Source organism: Patella vulgata, chromosome 4, assembly GCF_932274485.2.
Source record: "Patella vulgata chromosome 4, xgPatVulg1.2, whole genome shotgun sequence".
NCBI lineage: Eukaryota > Metazoa > Mollusca > Gastropoda > Patellidae > Patella > Patella vulgata.
The window spans coordinates 26,741,252-26,762,032 of NC_065882.2; the positions used below are offsets into that span (position 1 = coordinate 26,741,252).

The following is a 20,781-nucleotide window of genomic DNA, read 5'->3' on the forward strand; positions in this document are numbered from 1 at the left end:
CTAAATGCCATTGAAACAAAGTAAATGAAAGGCAAACTCGAGTCTTCCTAAATAGAAATACATGCATATATAAACTAATAAAACAATTGTAATGGCTTCACTTTTCAAATCCGAAAGTAATCATAAGATAGCAACGCAAAACGTAAAAATACGCCCACACAGCAGCTTAGTCTCGAAAAGAAGATTGTAGGGGGGTGTCCCTGGACAACTGTTTTGATTTGTGGGGAGGTGGGGTGGGAGATGAGTTCACGTTGATTTAAATGATGATGTCCTTAGAGCTTATGAAACATCTCTGAATAGTGTCAACATAATCACATTTTTACCCCAATTGTAGATATTGGATGAAAACTGCCGCTTGCTGGTTTATCTATCCATGTTAGCATTCCTATCGGTTCTTGCATAAGATTTACTGTTTAGCGTATCTTTGCTTTAATGTGTTACGTTTAATTTGATCGGGAGACGTGTTCGTCGACGTCAACGTCAACCGACAACACTGCAAGAATTGGCCGTGGCACTGCAAGAGGAATGGGTCAGATTGCCCCAAATCGGGATTGGACAGTTGATTAGGAGCATGCCACGACGATTTGCTGAATGTCTGAGGATTGGTGGAGCAATTACTCATTATTAAGACAAAAATCAAAAACGTCCATTTTCACTTTTGACAGTGTATCTCTTTGCGAGTGAAATGGGGCCGTCATATAAGCCGCCCATTTGAACTGTTTATGTTCATGTGTAGGCAATTGGCCCGTTATCAACATACACTGGTTACCTCTAATAAAAACAGTAGTGCATTGCCGCAGTTTTGTATTGTTTCTGAATATTCCCTACTTTTTTTGAAGAGTATATATTTTCAAATCACCCAGTTTGTACGCGGGAAGGTTATCTTTAATAAACGTCCAACTAATAATTTATATAACATTTAAGGACAAAAGAGAGACCTGCAACAGGTTTGAATAATTAAAACAGCATTATGAATAGTTGAAACCCAAAATTTATTCAATAAACAAGCAGCTGCCATGCAAGATATGCCATATTTTGCAAGGGATGGACAGAACAAGCTAAAACATCAATTTTTGTACAATCAGGGACCATAATCCAAGATGTTACCTCCAATGGTTTTTAAAATCAAATAAAAATTGTGACATCTAGAGAGGCCACAAGCTAAACATGTGATTTTTCGTACAATCCGGGGCCATAATACAGTAAGTTACGTCCGATATGCGCCAATATTGAAAGGATCCGGGATGTTTTGGATATCAACATGTTTTAATTTCCATCAAAATTTGAAAAAAAGAATGTGGGGGTATAAAAATCATGATGAAGAAAGACAATTCTCATAAAACATCAATTTAATACTTATTAGAATGTGAAGAATATATAAAAGAAATATATAAACAAAAGAGTTAGTAGTATGTATACTCTATAAGCTCCACTCAACGTCAACACAAGGATTGATATAATATGAGTATCATTGCCATATATTTAAGGTAATTGGCCATAAACCAACCAAATGTGACATCAACTACCTTGTTACCTCATTATTTTACAAAATTTTGTACTGTACAATAAAATTTCTGATACTTTTGATAATGAGGGCAACTAAAATATCCCCTGTGAAGGAAACCCATTATCTACTTGATTCTATTTTTGTTATTCCACATCAAAATTAAATATAATTGCATAATTATATTTTGTAATTCATGTATATAAAAGTTCTCTATAATCAGTACAACTATTCTGGGAAATAATGTCGCAGGGTATTTGAGGTCATATGTAGTGACTTATTTTTTGCCCACTGTCTTATCTTTATAAACTCTTATTCTGAGTGATAACACTTACAGAATACTGAATTAAAACCAGGAGTATTTTACTGATAAATCTCTTGTTCTTACATTGCTAAAGAGACTGTCCATTCAAAAAAAATATATAAATCATTGTACACAATTACAACATAAGTATAAAAAGAATAGAAACATAAATACAACATACTATATACACAAATTAATATTAAAGTGTTTTGGGATATTTTTTTGATCAAGCTGCAATGTTAAAATGACATGAAATGATATTAAATGCAAAACAGTTAAAATATATGATTCAAATAATCAGTTTTAACAAGCATGTAGACAGACACAAATAATCATAAATAAAAACATTGATCTTTTTAATTTTATTACCAGCTTATTCTTGCTAAAGATGGAAAGGGTAAGACATATTTTATAAGATCCACAACACAATTTACAGGCATACACCTAAATGCCACTCAAGGATTATATTTTATACAGAAGTATTAGGTCACACATCACTCATCATGCCAGGACATGTGACACCTATTTGGTGCAATTAGTTGTTTGAAGCAAGTGAATGAACAGAAAATTACAGATAAGCCTCTGTACCACTCTACTTAGCAGAAGTTTCTGTTTGTGATATACATCTATTATGTAGAATATAACAAAAAGAGATAATAAAACAGTGCATTAATATCTTGTACTCTTATTACAAAATATATACAGCATAGCCACATTCTATATGTCAATGTTCAACACATTGGTCTCATATTATGCACATGATTGACCTATTGGCAGCAAACAACCAATACAAACGAATCCTTCTATGGTATATTAAGAACATAAAACAAGATAATGTAATATATTTTAGTTAGTTTATCCTATAAAGTTGTCAGTGTATATATAAAGTATGAGTCTATAGACATTCTAAATGTAGTTGTACTGTGTATTATAATACATGATAATATATATTATTATGCTGTAGAACACACAATTTACACGAGGAATCTGAAATAAAAAATACATATTTTTAAAGCACCAGCATACCAGAATAAAGATCAAATATAGAGTTCATAAGACTGTACACATTGTACCAAAATGTTTTTTTTTAAAAAGTACTTGTGTAGTACACAAGTACTTTTTAAAAAAACAACAGAAACCATTATGAAATTTAAAAGACCATAACTTAGCCTGAATTTTTTGACTTTGAGAAAAAAACATTTGGACCAAAATGGTTTGTTTTAAAAAGTACTTCCAAATTCTTTTTTCTCCAAGTTATGGTCTTTAAAATTTCACAATGGTTTCTGTTGATTTTTTCATATAGCCATGTTTAGTTATACAATATGTCTTTAATCTTTACATTAAAATACATTTTACTTTTCAGATGTATGTGATTTATCAGGTTTATTGTTATTTAACCACCATTAAATTTATAACCAACATCGTACATGTATGCAAAAATCATGCTTTTTATATGGAAAGCATCATTTTGATAACTAGGGAGAATTTGACATTATCTCAGATGACAAAACTAGGTACATAAATAATGACATCATGAAATTTGTTTAAGCTACCCAGATGTTGTTTCTCTATCAAAATTTGGACCTCTATTGTCATAAATCGTGGAAGTTACTGTAACTCTCAAAATTAACTTTTTTTTCTTCTGCAAATTAAATTCTAAAATAATGTTTTAAATTATTAAGAAAAAAAAAATAAATGTGTTGAAAGTATATCTGGATAAAAAATATTTCCTATTGTGTGTAAATGGGTACATGAAAAAATTTGGGAAGGTGTAAAAGGTGTCATTCTGCCCGGATCAGTTTATGTTATTAGACCGATGTAAATGATGTAAATAACGTCACATGTAGATATACATGAACTTAAAGGTCAGTCATCCTACTGTTAAGTACCCTTGTGAACAACTGTCAACAAAATTGGTTATCAGAATGCAGCAGTTATCAGAATACAGCGTTGCTAGTATATAAATGATAGTTACTTCCCTTATAAACAGACAACGTCCACTTGTTTGTTTACTTCCTGTTTGACATGTAAACAGTTAAAAATCAATTGTTTCTTCTTGTAAAATCATAATAAAACGTGATAGAGATTGGCCTAATCAACAAATTATTCATCTAAATAATTAAACAGGATTCATGCTGAATTTTAGTTCACAACAGCCACAAAAAAAAAAATGGAAATCACAAATATACATGAATATTGCATGAAATATTTAACACATATCATCACAGGTTGCATGGAAATAAGTAATTATGTTACAAATAGTGAAGAGTGGAACACTGAAATCTTAAACTTATCTTACCGAACAGTTTTTCTGTATTTTTGAGTGACATATAATCACATGATTCTGGTTCAGTGGCCTTTTTAAAATGAACAGAAATTTTGCATAGCAGTTGATTTTAATTATGCGGTAAGGTTTCACCTTTATTTCAATGGGAATTGGTTTATTTTATGCTAAGCTATGTACAGTACACATTGGGGTCAGTGTAATTGGAAATTAAGGGAGTTAAAGGCCAGTAACTTTTTTTGTAGTCATTTTACTACAAAACTTGCTCAAAGGAAGGCCTTAGGACAGTACATCAGACATCAGTAGTGGAACCATTTCTAACCAGAGACAAGATAATGTAGGGAACGAATGGGAATAAAGCAACTTAATGCCAGGTAAAATTATATAAAGAATACAATTCGCTTCAATTTAAATATGTCACATACAGGTAAAACTACCTCAACTTTCTGTTATGTTTTGTAGAAAATAGTTTTGATTTTCCAGGCCTGTCTATCAGCCAGAGAACAGTCGTTAGATTGGTTTAGCGCAACTAATTTCAAAGCAAGGGCACGTAATCTATTTTGCACTAAAAAATGTCCAGATGTAATGTCTACATGTCGCTTTCCTTTCCAGTCTAGTTTTTTTTAATGATGTTTAAATTGTTCATGACCATTGTGAAGAACTAAGTTACGACTTGTTACATAAATAAATTGGTATAATTGTCAATATATTTGGAGATATTTATTTATGGTGAGGCACCCTATAATTGGGTTTCCAAGAATATTTCAATATTTTCTATATTATAGACATTATAGACAGAACACGGCTGCCCTATTAAAATTTCGTATTGCAATCAACTAGTTTTGTAGGTGGTCTGATGTGGGGCGAAACAGTATTATATGATATTTCGATTATTTTCAAAGTTCAAAAGTCATACAATATAAAACTTACCATTATTTTATAAAGCAAAAACTTCATTAAAAGATTTAGTTAAAACACTGATAACTGTATCTAGTTCAGTTGATTCTAACTGACAATTAACAGCAATACGAATACTGAAAATATAATGTATTAAAAAGTTAGGAATTATCTTGAGATTTGTGGCATTCAATGGAATGGGGTTTGATATTGGTGAAAACAATACTTCAGTCATATTGAGACTATGGTAACATTTCATTTCTAGGGTTACATGTGGGTTTTTTTTTTACACGAAAGGTAATGTGTATACAGGTAATTTTGTGTTTTATCCCAATTACTAAGCACACTTTCCATGCCAGTCACACAGACACGATTCCTGACAAAAGAGGCCTCGGCTTGAAAAGTCTGTAAATGGCCATATAAAAGTGGTATGTACTTGCAGTGTGATTATATACACATTATACCAATTTCTCACCACTCTAATTAAAATTATTTGATATAAACGTTTAAGTGTTAGACCTTTATGAGAAAGAGAAACTGGGTTTAACTTCCACTTGACACAACCTAGGTCATTTCGTGACTAACATATGGTACAATTTTAATCTAATAAATTGCTAGTGAATAGGGGTCTTTAACAGTGAGAGGAAACAGGACGACCTAGAGAAAATCAATGAGATTAGGCAGACTGTGCTACTTCTTGTCACGCCCAAGTGTGGGATTGAAATACTCCACTTGACTTGATAACAGACCTTATGGTTTAGACCACTCGAACCCTTCTTTATACACCTTTAGACATGAATTTTTTTTTGCTACCTCAGGAAGACCGTGTGAAAATAAAATAAACTTCAAATTTGCTACATACCTAGGAGGTGGAAGAAATTTCTCTTCTTTTTCTAGATATCTGGCTACAGTACATGCCACATTATTCTCTATAGCCTAATAATATACAATTAACATGATACATATCAATAATAATCACTATTGTACCTGACATTTATATTTTCCTGTAAAAACACAATAACTGAACATTACTTATCATATTAATAGCTAATAATAGGGAGTGCTTTTGGATGGATATATATTTTGTGTGTAAAGCACATTTAGTTGCCCCCGTGAATATTTCTTTGCGTTGGAAAATTATTAAAATAGTGTGATGGCGACCCGATTCTTATGAAGGAAATGATAACAGGTTAAAATATTGGGTGATCGTGCTAGACATTTGTACCAAGCTAATTAATGAAAAGTAAATAAGAATGAACATGAATAACATCCAATAAAATATGCAGTTGGGGAGAGCCATTATGGAGAACTGAGGAGAACAATAAAATATGCACCTAGATTTGGACTTTAATAGGTGAGCGATGGAGCATGAGAGTGCCTCAACCGTGCAGACCCGAATAACATTTCCATTTATAAAGTATAAAAGTAATCGTACTCCTAATGATTTTGTATTAACCAAATGCTCATAACCATTGCTTCAGGAATATTTCCATGCTATTACTTGTCCATTGTAACCCACACTCAAGTTTTATTGTCCACAAAGAAGACTATGACCTACCCTATCAGCAACTAGTTGTAATGTTTGATTATCTAGATCTCTATCATCTGATGGTTCAACAAGTCGTAGATGTTTGACTGGTGAGTGTGGTAAACCTACAACCTTAATGCCATTTATACTGAAATTAATAAAATACATAGTGACAGACTAAGTCATTTGATTTTAAAATGGCTGGAACAGGTTTTCGGTTTCAAAATTTTGCGTGTGAAGATGATTTTAATTTGGGTTTAACAGAGCCACAAATTGAGTCACAAGAAGCTGTTGTCATGTTCAGGAAATAGACTTATGAAAAAATATGACAAATAGTTTATGGAGTAAATTACAATTCCCAATCCCAAAGAAATTAACAATATTTCCATTTGATACAAATTTACAATATTCTCAGGTTAAATGTGTATATAAAAATTCATTACTTAATAATTCTCTTAAAGTTTAGTCAAGAAGATAATTGGAATGTATTCTTACTTAGTCAAGCCTTCATGAAGTTTTATACAGTTTTCTCTTAACTTGATCATCATACCTAAAATAAAAATAATCCTTCATACATACACAATTTTATACAATCTAACTTGAACACAGCTGAAGTTTCTGTACTGTCAAAAACTGACCAAAATACCCAATGCTTCATTAATTTCATATGCACAAGGCCTCTTCAGACAGTTGAGGCAGGTTATATTTTGATATGAAAATCAGATCATTAATCTGTGTAGAGAGATATCAGATGACTATAAATAATAATAATAATAATAATATCTACCAGGATCTTCTTGCATTAACATCAAAGCTTGAGCAGCAGCAGCAGCTAGTAATGGTGGTTGAGATGCCGAGAAACAATATCCTAAACCTGATAATCTCTATATATAATATAATAACATATTTTATTTTTATCATTCTATTCTCACAAAACAACAAACAGTGACCATGAATCCAAAATGAGAATATCAGGTGACAAGGCATGCACCAACTAAATAAGAAATGATTTCACCAATCTCAACAGATCAAATACACATTTTATTTTGACACTATTCTATTCACAGCACATCTCTTATATAAAAATTTACTGGACCATGACAGAAATGATTTCAATACTGTTAAAAAGCTAAATCCCACCACCTACCCTGTCCACCACTTCTGATTTGCTTCGCTTTTTAGAAATACAGGCAGTGACGAAGGTAATTAAATCACTTATTGAACATAGCTACATATTACTAATTAAATTTGTAATCCTTATAGAAATAATGTTCAAATACTAACAATGTACTAACCTGATGATCTATAACATATTTTTTACCCACACAGAATCCACCAATAGAACTAATAGCATTTTCTAATGATGCAGTTATCAAATCTATCTGATCAACCTATATAGTACATATAAATATAGGAAATAACAATATCTGAAGACTAGAAATTGTGGACAATTAGTGATTACTATGTAGAGCTGGGCGATATCCCTGAAAACAAATATCGCAATATTTTTTAGAAAATATCGAGATATTATCAGTATATTGCGATATTTTATAAAATGTCAGTAATTTATTGTTTATCATACTTCAACTGAAAATAAACATGCATAAAAAGTTGGACATACCCTCTGATAATTCACTTGACATTTTGTAATCAACATTATTAAAAATTAAGCATAAATATATAATATTAACAAACAAATGATTGGGTTCAACATAGATCTAGCCACGAAGACTATTGGTCTATATTGTTGTTGTTTATTACAATTTTAAAGTTCAATACATTATTTATGATATTATGGACAGGTTGATTTAATTAAGATTATTTACATATGAAGGGGGTATAAAATGGGTAATAAAAACATGTGCATTTTTATAGCTACGATTGGAGGATATTCTTAAACACATGCAACAGACTCGTTTTTCTAATCCAAGTGTAAGTCTTTTCGAAAATGAATTTTACATTTACCATTCAATACAAGAACATTAAATTTTAAACTTTGAAAAATCAGTGTTGTCTAAAAAAAGAGTTTGTTTAATTGCGGATTTAAAAACATCAATGTGGTGTAAACAAAGCACTAACGGTGTTTGCTAACTTCATGGTATGAACACTCTGGAGTTTGTAACGTTATTTATTGCTATTTACTCATCATTAAGCAATAAAATATGGCAAATAATATGAATAGAAAACACTTTTTCATAGAAAAATCAAAACTGCAATATACTGCGGTATGTTCGACCTTTCGATATTTGTCTGAAGACTGTATTTTTGATGGTTTTTATACAGAAAAAGTGAAATATCACCCAGCTCCATTAGTATGTGACCAATACATGCACAGACAAAATGAAATAAAATGAAATGGGGTTTAATGTCCTACTATACACAGACGAATTCAACTCTAATTGTCTTTGTTACATTACCTAGGCATGAACATGTCTTAGTCCCCCTCCCCCTCCCCCCCCCCAGTAAAAGATTTGTTAGGACATGGAATATGTGTATTGATAATTTTAAAGAATTAAAAGTAAATCATCAGAAACAATGTAGACAAATTTATGGATTAGCATTGTCCAGATATTTGTTCAGCGGAAATAACTTCTATACGCACATAAAACTGATGTACATCACACTGATGCTTTAACCATGTTCGCTTATCTAGTGACAATCATTTATTTTTGTAATTGTCAGATATCCTCTCACAGTCTCATATAACAACTTTTCGTCATCAGTGAGCTGAAATTCTAACTTTTATCTATTATCGCCCATTCCTTCAGTAAGTTATATATAAGGATAACTTGTATTTTCCATTATTTGCGTCACTTCTCGTTTCTTCAAATCTTCGTTACGCACCTACCATAGCAATGATCTCTGTGTTAAAAATTATATTTGGAATGTGTTTAACCAACACTGACACCAACACTGTCCTTTAATAGTTCCTCCAACCCACTCACACCGGCACATTATACACAGATTATATTGAAACCAATAAAAATCCACATAAAATGTTAAATAAAGTATATGTATCATAAAGACCATAACTATAACATTATATTAACTTACCTCAATTCCAAAATATTCAGTCACACCTCTACCTGCCTCTCCTAACACACCAAAAGAAAAACTTTCTTCCAAGAAGATTCTGACTTTATATTTCCATTTTAATTCCACCTAATGAAAAGAATAATGTGTGCATAAGATCCGTAAAAGCTTTAGTCTCAAACAGGAAGAGTAATATGAATACAGAATTTTATATTATTTTGTCTTCCACATCTATGTGGCTTCACTGAGATCATATCAGTTAATCTTATATCCAGTTACACCCACGCCAGGAGGTTATTTCACTTAAATTTTCTCTTCAAATTTTAATTTATTTTTTAGCACTTATGTTTAACATCTGTAAATTTCTACCCTATATATGAAGCCTACTTACAATTTTGGGAAGAGGACAAATATCACCATAATTTAAATATAAGCCTTCTACAATAATAAATCTTCTTGTTACTTTAGCTTTCTTTGGATTCTGAAATTTACAAAAATATCACATCTCATGAACAAACAGATGACATGTACAAACCAATACACTAATATTCATATATCAAAGGTTACTTTAGGATAACTGTTCTAAATAACTACTGATTTGTTGATAACTTTATTATTGATAACAGACTTTTAAATTTATGAGACTTAGGTTTTAATAAAAGATTGAAAAGACTCAACTGATATGCACAGAGACTTCAGCTTAGTGCAATTGGGAAGGGTCATCATGGCTTCCTACTATAGTTATAAAAGGAAGTCAGCATAAAACAAGTCTAGTCAGTTGACGCAAGAAGACCTTGTACGTCTGTATAAAAATATTATTAAAGTTTATCAAAATGTTACCTTCTTATCTTTAACAGCTTGTTCTTGTAGCAATCGTTCTAAATCTTCCATATCATTATGTTTAAAGAACTGTATTTCACTTCTAGAAGCTACTAAACCTTTCTGTATAGCAAAACTAACACCTTCATCACTACAATTAATATTATATAATTCATATTTAACATTAATCTCACTCCAGCTATCTTCCCGAAGCAGATATTTATGTATTTGTTTATCAGTTTTTCCACAATTTCTCAAAAATTGAAACCAAAATATCTTTTAACATGCTGGATGGAAAGTCAAAGTACCAAATTCAACTAAAGAGAATGTAAGTATTCATCACTTTCTAATATTTTACAGTAACAATAAGTGTATAACTTTACAAGAAGTGATTCATAAATTACTCTCTAACAAGTAGACATATTTACTCTTTCAAAATGTTACAAGTCATCTTCAATAGAAGGCTTGATCTCGCTTTAACTACGTACATTTTATCAAGGCCTTCACGTAATACCCTGCATATTTCGGCACTAATTTCGATTGGGTACAAGCCCAGCTTGTGAGCCTATCAGATTCCTCGATCGTCGCGAATACCAGGTCTCGAGCTTTCAAGCTAGAATGTCTACATGTGATAATCAAGTTGCAAATTTCAAGGTTCATTCAATGTCAAGGTTTCCGTGAAGGTCGCGATGTCACAACCTCTGATTGGACGCTACTGCTCAGGTGTCTGTAGATAACATAGCTATAAGTTGGGGAATTGTGATGTAACCAAGCAACGGCCAGATGTTGTAAAACTCGCAGTCGTTGCTTCAGGAACATGGTATAGAATATATAAGTAGTTATTTACCAAAAGATAACATCTCCTCTCTTTGAATAAGCTGGTATAGCACTAGATATAGTAGCAAATCCATAGGAATATATAATAGCTTCTTCACAATCCATAAATGTTGCCAATTTACTTTCTAAATCTAGATGAACATCTGCAAATATAAAGACAATTATCAGCAATGAGTTTATTTGCCTTTACAAGAGCATGTTTTTTGGACAGATTTAGTGGTCTCTCAGTGTACATTATTATTATTATTATTTACAGTCAGGATTATTAAATTCATGCATGCATGCCACAGTTTTTGTTGATGCTCATCATGTTGTTAAAATTTAATGTAAATCTATATTTGTGATGGCATTTTAAAATTAAATAATGAACAGTTGTAGTCCTACCCATAGTTCCATAGAATCCTCTAGGTCCACATGAACCAACACCATACTTCTTTATACATCGTACAGCTTCATCCTGAATAAAACACATAAACAACCTGTACAAATATACAATAACTGTATCCATATTCTTATCTACCTTATCGTAAGAATAATGCCACATTTCTAATTATTCTATAGAAATATCTCTAATTCTGACTTTAATAACAACAGTATTTTTTATTACATCTCTAAAACTAATAAAAAATAAAAATAAAGTTACAGACTTCTGAAGTCCAAAGCTTTTATTAAAGCAAAATTAACACCACTGTCATACATTTACATTTCTACTGTCTTTTTGTCATAAATTTTGACAAGACATATTCATTACTTTCTTGTATATTCAGTTTTAGATAGGTCCATGGCCGGGCTGAAGTAGTGCAGTTTTCGTGCAAAGAAATTTGTAGAGTGGCAATTCATTGTCAAACACAAAATCACAGTGATGTTTTTGTAAGAATATCTTTGTGTATGTTTAAAGACACAGAGAAAGTTCAAAGCAAGTAAAATGATTGAGAATTTTTCTCATGAAACATTACCCAAATCAAAACCGTTTCATAAAGTTTATATAAAAAATGGGTAATAATTGCAATTGCTGTCATATTTTTTTCGGTGGGGCGTATCAGTCCCGTCGGGCAGATTGTACACCTATATGGGTCCTGGTACCAATGCGTTTTTTCCAAATTTATGTGACTTTTTCTTTGTGAATTGTTTGATATTTCTGAATTTATCCTTTTTATAGATGACACAGGGATTTTAAATTACAAATGGTCTGTGAAATAATATATGTTTTCAGAAAATCATGGTCGATGTGAGGTTTGTTCTAAGAAAAACATCGAATCTCGCCCTCGGAGTAAATGTGTTAAATGTAATGTACATGTATTCTTATGCGGTAATAAATCAAAAAAAATGTTTTCTAGATTTTCATAGTGCGGTTGGAAATTAACTATACATTTGTATTCAAGTTAAAATTGTTTACGCCTTTAATTGAATGAATTTAACTATGGATTATTGTTTCAAATTGTTGAGAAAATATAGTTGTCTTTGTTTGAATTGTCTGTTTAGTGTTGCAGATTTAAGTTATGATGAAAATACAGATTTCAAGAATAATTTAAACTTTTTTGTCTTTTTTGTATTGAAAATAATTTACCCCTGTTGTGGATACCCTAACCAAACCCAAATCATCTATAAAATATCATAAAACAAGGAAATATTTTAAAACGTAACTACTTGGGCCTGAAAGGGTTAACAGTCTGATTTTATAAACATATTGGTAATGTGAATGTATGAATTTCTGATTCTTCTTTCGTAAAATGCAACTGGGGATAGCTTTCACTTCAAATCGTTATAAGCTGTAAAGATGATAACTCATTCATAGTTACCTCAATTGTTTTATTGGCAACCATACCCAGAAAATTCATTGTAGCCATGTTGATACAGGATTTCTGTCTAATATTGATATATTTACCTGGTGGGCTGAAAATAAACATAATTAAATACAAAACATGTATATAATAATACCATGTAAATAAAACAAAATTTAAATGTTCTCTAAATATTTTCTCTTTTGTGGTCTAGAAATGGCATGGGATGCATTTAATAACGAAATATAGACTCAAATTGTTATCAATAGACATCATCTTACAAGTGTGCTACACATATATCTGTGACTATTTCAAAAGTAACGAACGTCAAAAAAGTATCACCTTGGCTTGAATTATCTTCAAAGATATTTGTTTAAAGCAATACCGATATTTCTTCCAATCAGTAATGCTTTTAAGACACAAAGTGGATTTTTTCAAGGAAATATGACAATTTTGCTCTCAATATTGATATTTTTTTTGGAATGCCCCATATACAAGATGTTGAAACAATATCTATAAAACCCCCTTTTATTGGCTTAGAAATACGACAACTATAAAGATGTGCAAGAAAATTCTCATTCTGAAGAATCATAAACATGAATTTCATAAAATATGCCAGATACAATCGTTTGACTCATCACCAATGACAATTTGATATGGATTAAAAGAAAAGCTAATAAAGTTTTACCAAGTAGTTACTTGCTGAAATGAAATGAAATGGAGTTTAACGTCCTACTGTTCTGCTCCTAACTTGGGCTAATGAAGACGGGCATACGCCATACAGTGTGCTATGAGGGACATTTTGCCCGGACAGCGGCACTACGGCCTACTCTTATATCGAATTCCAACTGCCAAGGGATATTTTACGTGCAAGCCAATGTGTACACGGGACCTCGGTTTTTCGTCCCATCCGACCGACTAGACAGCTTTCCTTGTCAGCCCCTCCGTCCTGCATCACTGACAAGGGAGAACCACGCCAGTTACTTGCTGCTTATGGTTCGTAATAGAATAAAATTTAATTCCATATGCTGGCCACATGAATTTAAAGGAGCTAAATCGCTAACTCAATATTTTCAATCAAATTCGAAATTTATAACACAAATTAAATTCAAAATTTGTCCATTTCAATCAATATTGAAGGTTTTATCTCGCTGTGAAAATATGGGAAGCAATATCCAATATTTAAGACAAAATGGACATTTTAAAATCAGTACATGAGTTGTGTATTTCTATGATTTCGGGTGCCATTTGTAATGAACAAAGAAAAACAAATCCTACAAGACAAGTAATTAGTAATGGCTGATTCAAAAACGACAAAATAATAACAAAGAAACATGTAGAGTTGACTAAGCATTAAAATGTGCTTTTAGACCCATTTTCGTCCATTTTAAGGTTCCAGAGACTAGAGCCATACGTCCTGTAACTATAGTATAATGCGACACAGTATAATATAAGTTGATCACAGATTCAAAGACTAATTTATTTTCAATGGGATATTACTAGATATTTCAGATACAGAGACAAGAATGACATTATGAGCTGTGAATACAACAATAGCTGCCCAAATAAAAATAATATATTATGTTTTACATCCTCATTCCTATCAAAGTAGATAAATGTTTGTTTACCCAGTAACAATATTTTTTTCCATTAATTGTATGACAGGATGATCTTCTGGTATATCTGGTACCAATGGTTCTGGTGTCCACTCTGCTATAAGTTCCTCTTTCTCCTGTAATTAATATATTTCATTCAGAGTTGCATTCAATATCATCACAAGGAAAGTAACAAAGGATTGGTAATCACACTTTTGGTAATGGTAACTGGAACATACTGGTACATTATGACTGACATTACGTGATCATGAAAATCAAATAAATTTTATAGTTAAGATGTGTCCTTTAGAAATGACAATCAGGGCTTGCCATGAGATGCGAGCGATCACTCACACATACACAAAACTTGCGAGTAGATAGTTTCTCGCGCACATCGTTCAATAAATTCTAATGTCCTCAATCAACCTGCTGTATGTTACAATTACGTCACTTTCTAATCCATATTGAATAATGAAAACACATCTGATTATGTCAGCACACGATGTCAGAGAGGTCACTGTTTAATTTTTAGCCATTGGTTACATGGGGATTTCAAACATACCATTACCAGTCTAAATTGAATTTTTATATAATCTGTAATATTATGGCCCCCGAGTTCACAAAGCATTTTCAGACTTTAGTTAAGAATTTACTCAAAATTGTTTGGTTTATTTTAACTACAATATAACCCTTTATAGAACTTGTTTTTTTATTGTATCAAATACATCAATAAGAAACTATATGCAAAGTTTTATGAGTCAGGATAAAGAATATTTCTCATAAACAGTCATTGAAAGTTGGGTAAATTCTCAACTTAAGTCTGCTGAATGCTTTGTGAACATGGGGCATGGTAATATTGTCATTATTATAGTCCATAAGTAATGGTGCTTCACTTATTCACTTTGTTACTGATTAAACAGCTATATTATTCCACATACGATTTTTTGTCTTCATTGGTAAGCGGCCTATTGCTCATGTAAAGCAAATTTGCGTGAGTAAATTTAACCACTCGTTATACTCGCCTAAGGTTAATTTTGCGTTAGTGGTTAATTGCTTGCCATCATTTTCTTTGTGGCAAGCCCTGACAATACTTTAAATGTGCAAACTTACCTTTTCTGAAAGAACCATTTTTTCTGGTTTATAGCTCTTCGAGAATATCAACTTTATTATAAGTAGAACTAAACATACTTCGACAACTAGATGATAAGTAGGTGTCTGAAAAGTTAAGTATGTTATTTTAGTGTATATGGTTGTAAAGATTTTTGTCATATTTAGCTTTGTTACAACCCAAGTATTCAATACATGATAAATACATTTAAAAAATGCATAACGGTAAGTAATTGAGCAACATGAAGCCCATGTGTTCACAGTATTGGCTTAACTATCCAGATTTTATGAATCAAAGAAATTCTTGTTTTATTTTTTTGAACACAGAATTAATTTGAATTATGTCTTTTTTTCATGTGGCAGTGGGCCTTAATAATGAACAAAAATGTATAAGCCAACAACTAAAATTTGCAGTTCTTGTCTCTTGATAGGCTAAAGGTGTATTCAATCATCCAAGTTATTTCCTCGCCGGAATCCCTTGAGGCTTCTCTGTTGCTACAGTGAGGGATATTGATAAGCTCGTAGAGGGAAAGAGGGTGTGTGTCTGAGGGGCTCTGTTGAGGATTCATGCTTTTTTGGATAGTTTTATGCTAGCTATGTTCAAAATTGTATTCATTCATTCACAATGCATCTTGTGTGTTACAGTTTAAAACTTCTTGGTACGTACATGCTGGGATCGAAACCAGGTCACCTGACATGACAGATCTTGTGATCTAAAGCTTAACTATATGGAAAACACCCTTTCCCGGCAACTTACTGCTTTGGAGAAATGGTGAAATCATGGAATTATGGGAACCATAGTAATTTAAAGCCTTGTTAATGTTAGCATTTTTCTTATGACCTAGGGCATGCAGGGCCTATGATATTTCGGACTGACGACCTTTCGCACTCAAAAAAATATGTCCTCAACGTTTCGGACTCGAGAAAGTGACATTTTCCTGTCGGAGGAAACCGGAGTACACCCACAAGGTTGAGAAGGCACCCCTATCTCCAATTAGCCACATATGCTCACACCAGGGATCGAAACCACAACCGCAAGCCAGAGGTAGAGCTCGAAGTGCGGCACTACTAGGCCATCCCAACCCCCCCATTTGGAGAGCATGCACAATATGAATAAATACTATCAGTGTAGACTGGAATAACCAGAAGCTAGAGATTGCCATTTGATTGAGACTTCTGGTGTATTTCACCGAACAAAGATAATTAGAATTTACAGTAAAAACAGAAACGATTGAATGTGAATCAGTTTATATACATCCATGAATCATGGTCATATTACATTATTTTAATCATTATGCAATATATATGCGTTGTCTTCAGTCTTGTGTCAATTTTTAGGTCCCAAATAATCATTAGCGATTTAGCTCCTTTAAACCAAACATAAAACATTTTAATAATTGAATATAAAGATAATCACCCGTAAGAAACTTTGTACAAGATCGTACATATCCCAAGTAGCAGGTAATATCGCCATCGTTGAGCTCATGGTTGACGCCTTTGCCACAATTTTGTTTAACCAGCCGAATGGTCGTATCAATAAATGACTGGATTACGGAGACTAGACTACCATTTCGGCCTCCGGGAGAAGATTCCTAGAGAGTTTGAAATAAGGGAGATAAGCCTGTAGTAACCGCTTGTGTTGTGTAAACAGCCCAACATTGGCAACAAATAAACTTTTACATAACACTTATTAAAATGATAATAATAATAATATTTTTATTTCGAAAGGGTGAAGAATCTAGGTCTGTATGTTTAGACATTTCTGACATGTTGTGCCCACCAGATCCCCCCGGTCTCCGACTTCCGACCCATCCCCATAATTCAAATTGGCATAAATAAATATAAATAATAAAACTATTAAAATATAAAACAGATAGGCAGAGAACGAATTGTAGGCTATCTAGTAGTAGTATCTATATATAACTTTAAAAATGTTACGACTAAGGCCTACAGTTACTGGTACAGACTTATTAATTAATAACTTACCTTAGCCTAACACTAGATCTAGCCTATAGCCTGCCGTAAAAACTTAGTTGGTGTTAGCCATTATAACATAAGCCTATGTCATCATAGATATAATAGTAGACCTACAGTTCTTTCTATGATGTCATGTGATCATCTATACTGTATATAACTCTATGCATGTGATAGAACAGGTTAAACACATTTGAAGAAACGATAAGTGACGCAAAAAACTAGAAAACACCAGTTATCCTTATATAAATATACTAGCAGGATACCCGGCTTCGCTCGGGGGTCATAACTCCGAAACCGAAAGTGGTAGACTAACGCCACTTGGCCTATGTTACTCCCCGGTCCGAGCTACCCCTATACCCCAAATTTCAGACTCGGGGTAGAGCTAGTGTAGCTGCCAACCCCGAACAGACCAGCTTCGCTCGGGGGTCATAACTCCGAAACCGGAAGTGGTAGACTAACGCCACCTGGCTTATGTTACTCCCCAGCCCAAGCTACCCCTATACCCCAAATTTCAGACTCGGGGCAGACCTAGTGTAGCCGCCAACCCCGAACAGACAGACAGACAAACGACAGTCACAAATATATATATAGATAACTGACTGAAGGAACGAGCAATAACAGATAGGCCTAGACGGTTGAATTTCAGCTCACTGATAATTCAGTTGAAGACGAAAAGTTGTTATATGAGACTGTGGTGAAAGGATATGTGACTGAAAATTCAAAAAAAATTTGACTGTCACTAGATAAGAGAAAAATAGAAAAGGCCCTTGTTTTTATCCATTGTATAGGCCTACTTAATAAAAACATGGTGATGCACAGACTTTTTTTTCGTTTTCTCTTATTTAGTGACAGTCAATTATTTTTATGAATTGTCAAATATCCTTTATCACAGCCTCATAGGCCTGTTATTTTGACAACTTTTCACCTTTAAAGGAATTATCAGTGAGCAGAAATTCGACCATGTAGGCCTATCTGTTATTGCTCCTTACTTCATTCAGTTATATATAAGGATAACTCGATCATGTTTTCCATTTTTTGCATCACTTCCCGTTTCTTAAAATTTCCGCAACGTATCTATCGTAGCAATGATCCCTGTGTTAAAATTATATTTGAAACAGGTTTTCAGTTCTATTGCATATGTGATAATGGCTGACACCAATATTGTCCTGTAACTAAATCCATAAAAAATGAAATGAAGTGGGTTTTAACGTCCTACTGTTCTGCTCCTACTGGGCTAATGAAGACGGGGCATATGTCATGCAGTGTGCTATGAGGGAAATTTTGCTCAGACTGCGGCGGTGCTATGGCCTAGGCCTACTCTTATTTCAAATTCCAACTATCAAGGGTTCTTTTACGTGCACGCCAATATGTAGAGCTACATGGGACCTTGCTTTTTGTATATGTTGTCCCTTGCCAGGCACTCCGTCCTACACCACTGGCAAGGGGGGACCACATTGAAAATTGTTGATGAACTTTCCCATGCCAATGCAGGGATCAAACATGGGACCTCCAGGTTAGCGAGCCAACCTCCTACCCACTGAGCCACCGTGGCTCCCTAAATCCATAAAAAAGGTTGTCCTATTTACTTGCAACATGACTAGGACTGCCCACTTGCCCTTATAGCCCTTATGGTGTCATCCTCCTCCGCCAATCAACTGAAAACATGGGATTTGGGACACCCAAAAGTTGGCTTAGTCCAGTGGTATCCTCCCGGATTGTTTCCCCATGGGATAGTTGCTATATGGTTTTCCCAATGAGCCACTGACCCATTGATTATCCATATGCCATGTCTTTTTATGGTTTTTTTTCTATTGACATATTCCGAAATCAAGAATTTGCTTAATTCTGTAACTTGGTAGTGTGACAGGGTGCTCCTGTTGGAAATTTAATCTTCAACCCCATTGCTGGCATGAAATATGGGGTTTTCTCATAAGGACTGATGCTATAGGCCTCTTGATCCGTCAAACCATACCTGAAACGTGAAGGAATAGTAAGAGCAACTGCATCAGTGACCTCCCAAACCCTCTCCCAATCTGGCTACAAAGTTATAGATGCATATTTTTGTCATAAAAATACTATTTTATGCAATACATAGACCTATAACAGATAGCCTATTATTGAATATGCATGCTTTTGTCACAATTCGGGTGGCTGAATGTTTTAGATCATAAGGTCTATCATTGTGTCAAGTGGCATAGTTTTGATCCCTTGCTTATATGTGACAGAAGTAGAATCGCCACATTCAAACTCATGTTTTTTTTCCAGGTCCTCTGTATTTTTCCCATTGCTAAATATATCTACGTGCAAGTGAATTATTGAAATAAAATTGAACCATAATATATGTTGGTCGCAAAATGACCTAGTTTGTGTTGAGTGGGCTTAAAACCCATCTCTCTCTCTCTCTCTCTCTCTCTCCCTCTGGTCACAATTTCTTATTTCATGTCCATTGTATTTTATTCAGTTACAGTGATATGTATATTAAATATTGATGTATATATTTTCAGGGATTTTAAAAAACATTGGGGTTTTCATCAAAATGATAACAAATCTCAAGAGACCTAACAATTCCTGTTCGCAGGGTATAGATGCTGTTTCCTCAGTGGATCATTAGATACATTTATTATTAGTGATGTTCTCACTTGTTTACATTTTTTGGTAGCCTTTATTATTTTTTCATAAATAATTAATCTTTTAAATGCTATTATATTTTCATTAGTTATACAGATCATTTCTGGTTAAAATCAACTTTGGGCCTTGACATTTTGTTGACTGCCTGTTGACTACCTGTTTTGTGTGTATGTAGATGAGTTATTGTGATCAGTCGGTCAAAGTTAACTAGTTTATATTTGGGCGAAGTTTAATTGTAACTGCTCTTTTATAGTAGGCTATACTATAACATTTACATTTATCAGAATTCATATACATTATTAGGTTCTTCATAAATTTCATTGACTTTTTATACTCCACATTTATAATTTATAATGTGGACGTATTATGCCGTCGCTCCTGTCTGTGTGTGTGTGTCTGTGTGTCGCCTACAGGCCACAATTCTTACATGATCATCTTGAAACTTTACATACTTATTCCTTATACACTAAGGATGATCCCTATTGTT

General features: G+C 33.1%; 1 protein-coding gene across 1 annotated transcript; it reads right to left on the bottom strand.

Annotated features, from left to right (window-relative positions):
- Nucleotides 1-968: 968 nt before the first annotated feature.
- LOC126818885 (serine palmitoyltransferase 1) lies at nucleotides 969-17,793 on the bottom strand. Its single transcript, XM_050546523.2, has 17 exons — nucleotides 17,676-17,793; nucleotides 17,107-17,281; nucleotides 15,693-15,797; nucleotides 14,616-14,719; nucleotides 13,006-13,099; nucleotides 11,591-11,663; nucleotides 11,217-11,349; nucleotides 10,391-10,520; nucleotides 9,942-10,031; nucleotides 9,572-9,679; nucleotides 7,813-7,908; nucleotides 7,305-7,401; nucleotides 7,013-7,067; nucleotides 6,548-6,665; nucleotides 5,852-5,925; nucleotides 5,023-5,126; nucleotides 969-2,795 (listed from the first exon to the last, which is right to left on the bottom strand). Exons 2-16 carry the CDS (start codon nucleotides 17,173-17,175, stop codon nucleotides 5,030-5,032), a joined length of 1,443 nt encoding a protein of 480 aa, XP_050402480.1. The 5' UTR covers nucleotides 17,176-17,281; nucleotides 17,676-17,793; the 3' UTR covers nucleotides 969-2,795; nucleotides 5,023-5,029.
- Between the last annotated feature and the right edge of the window lie 2,988 nt (nucleotides 17,794-20,781).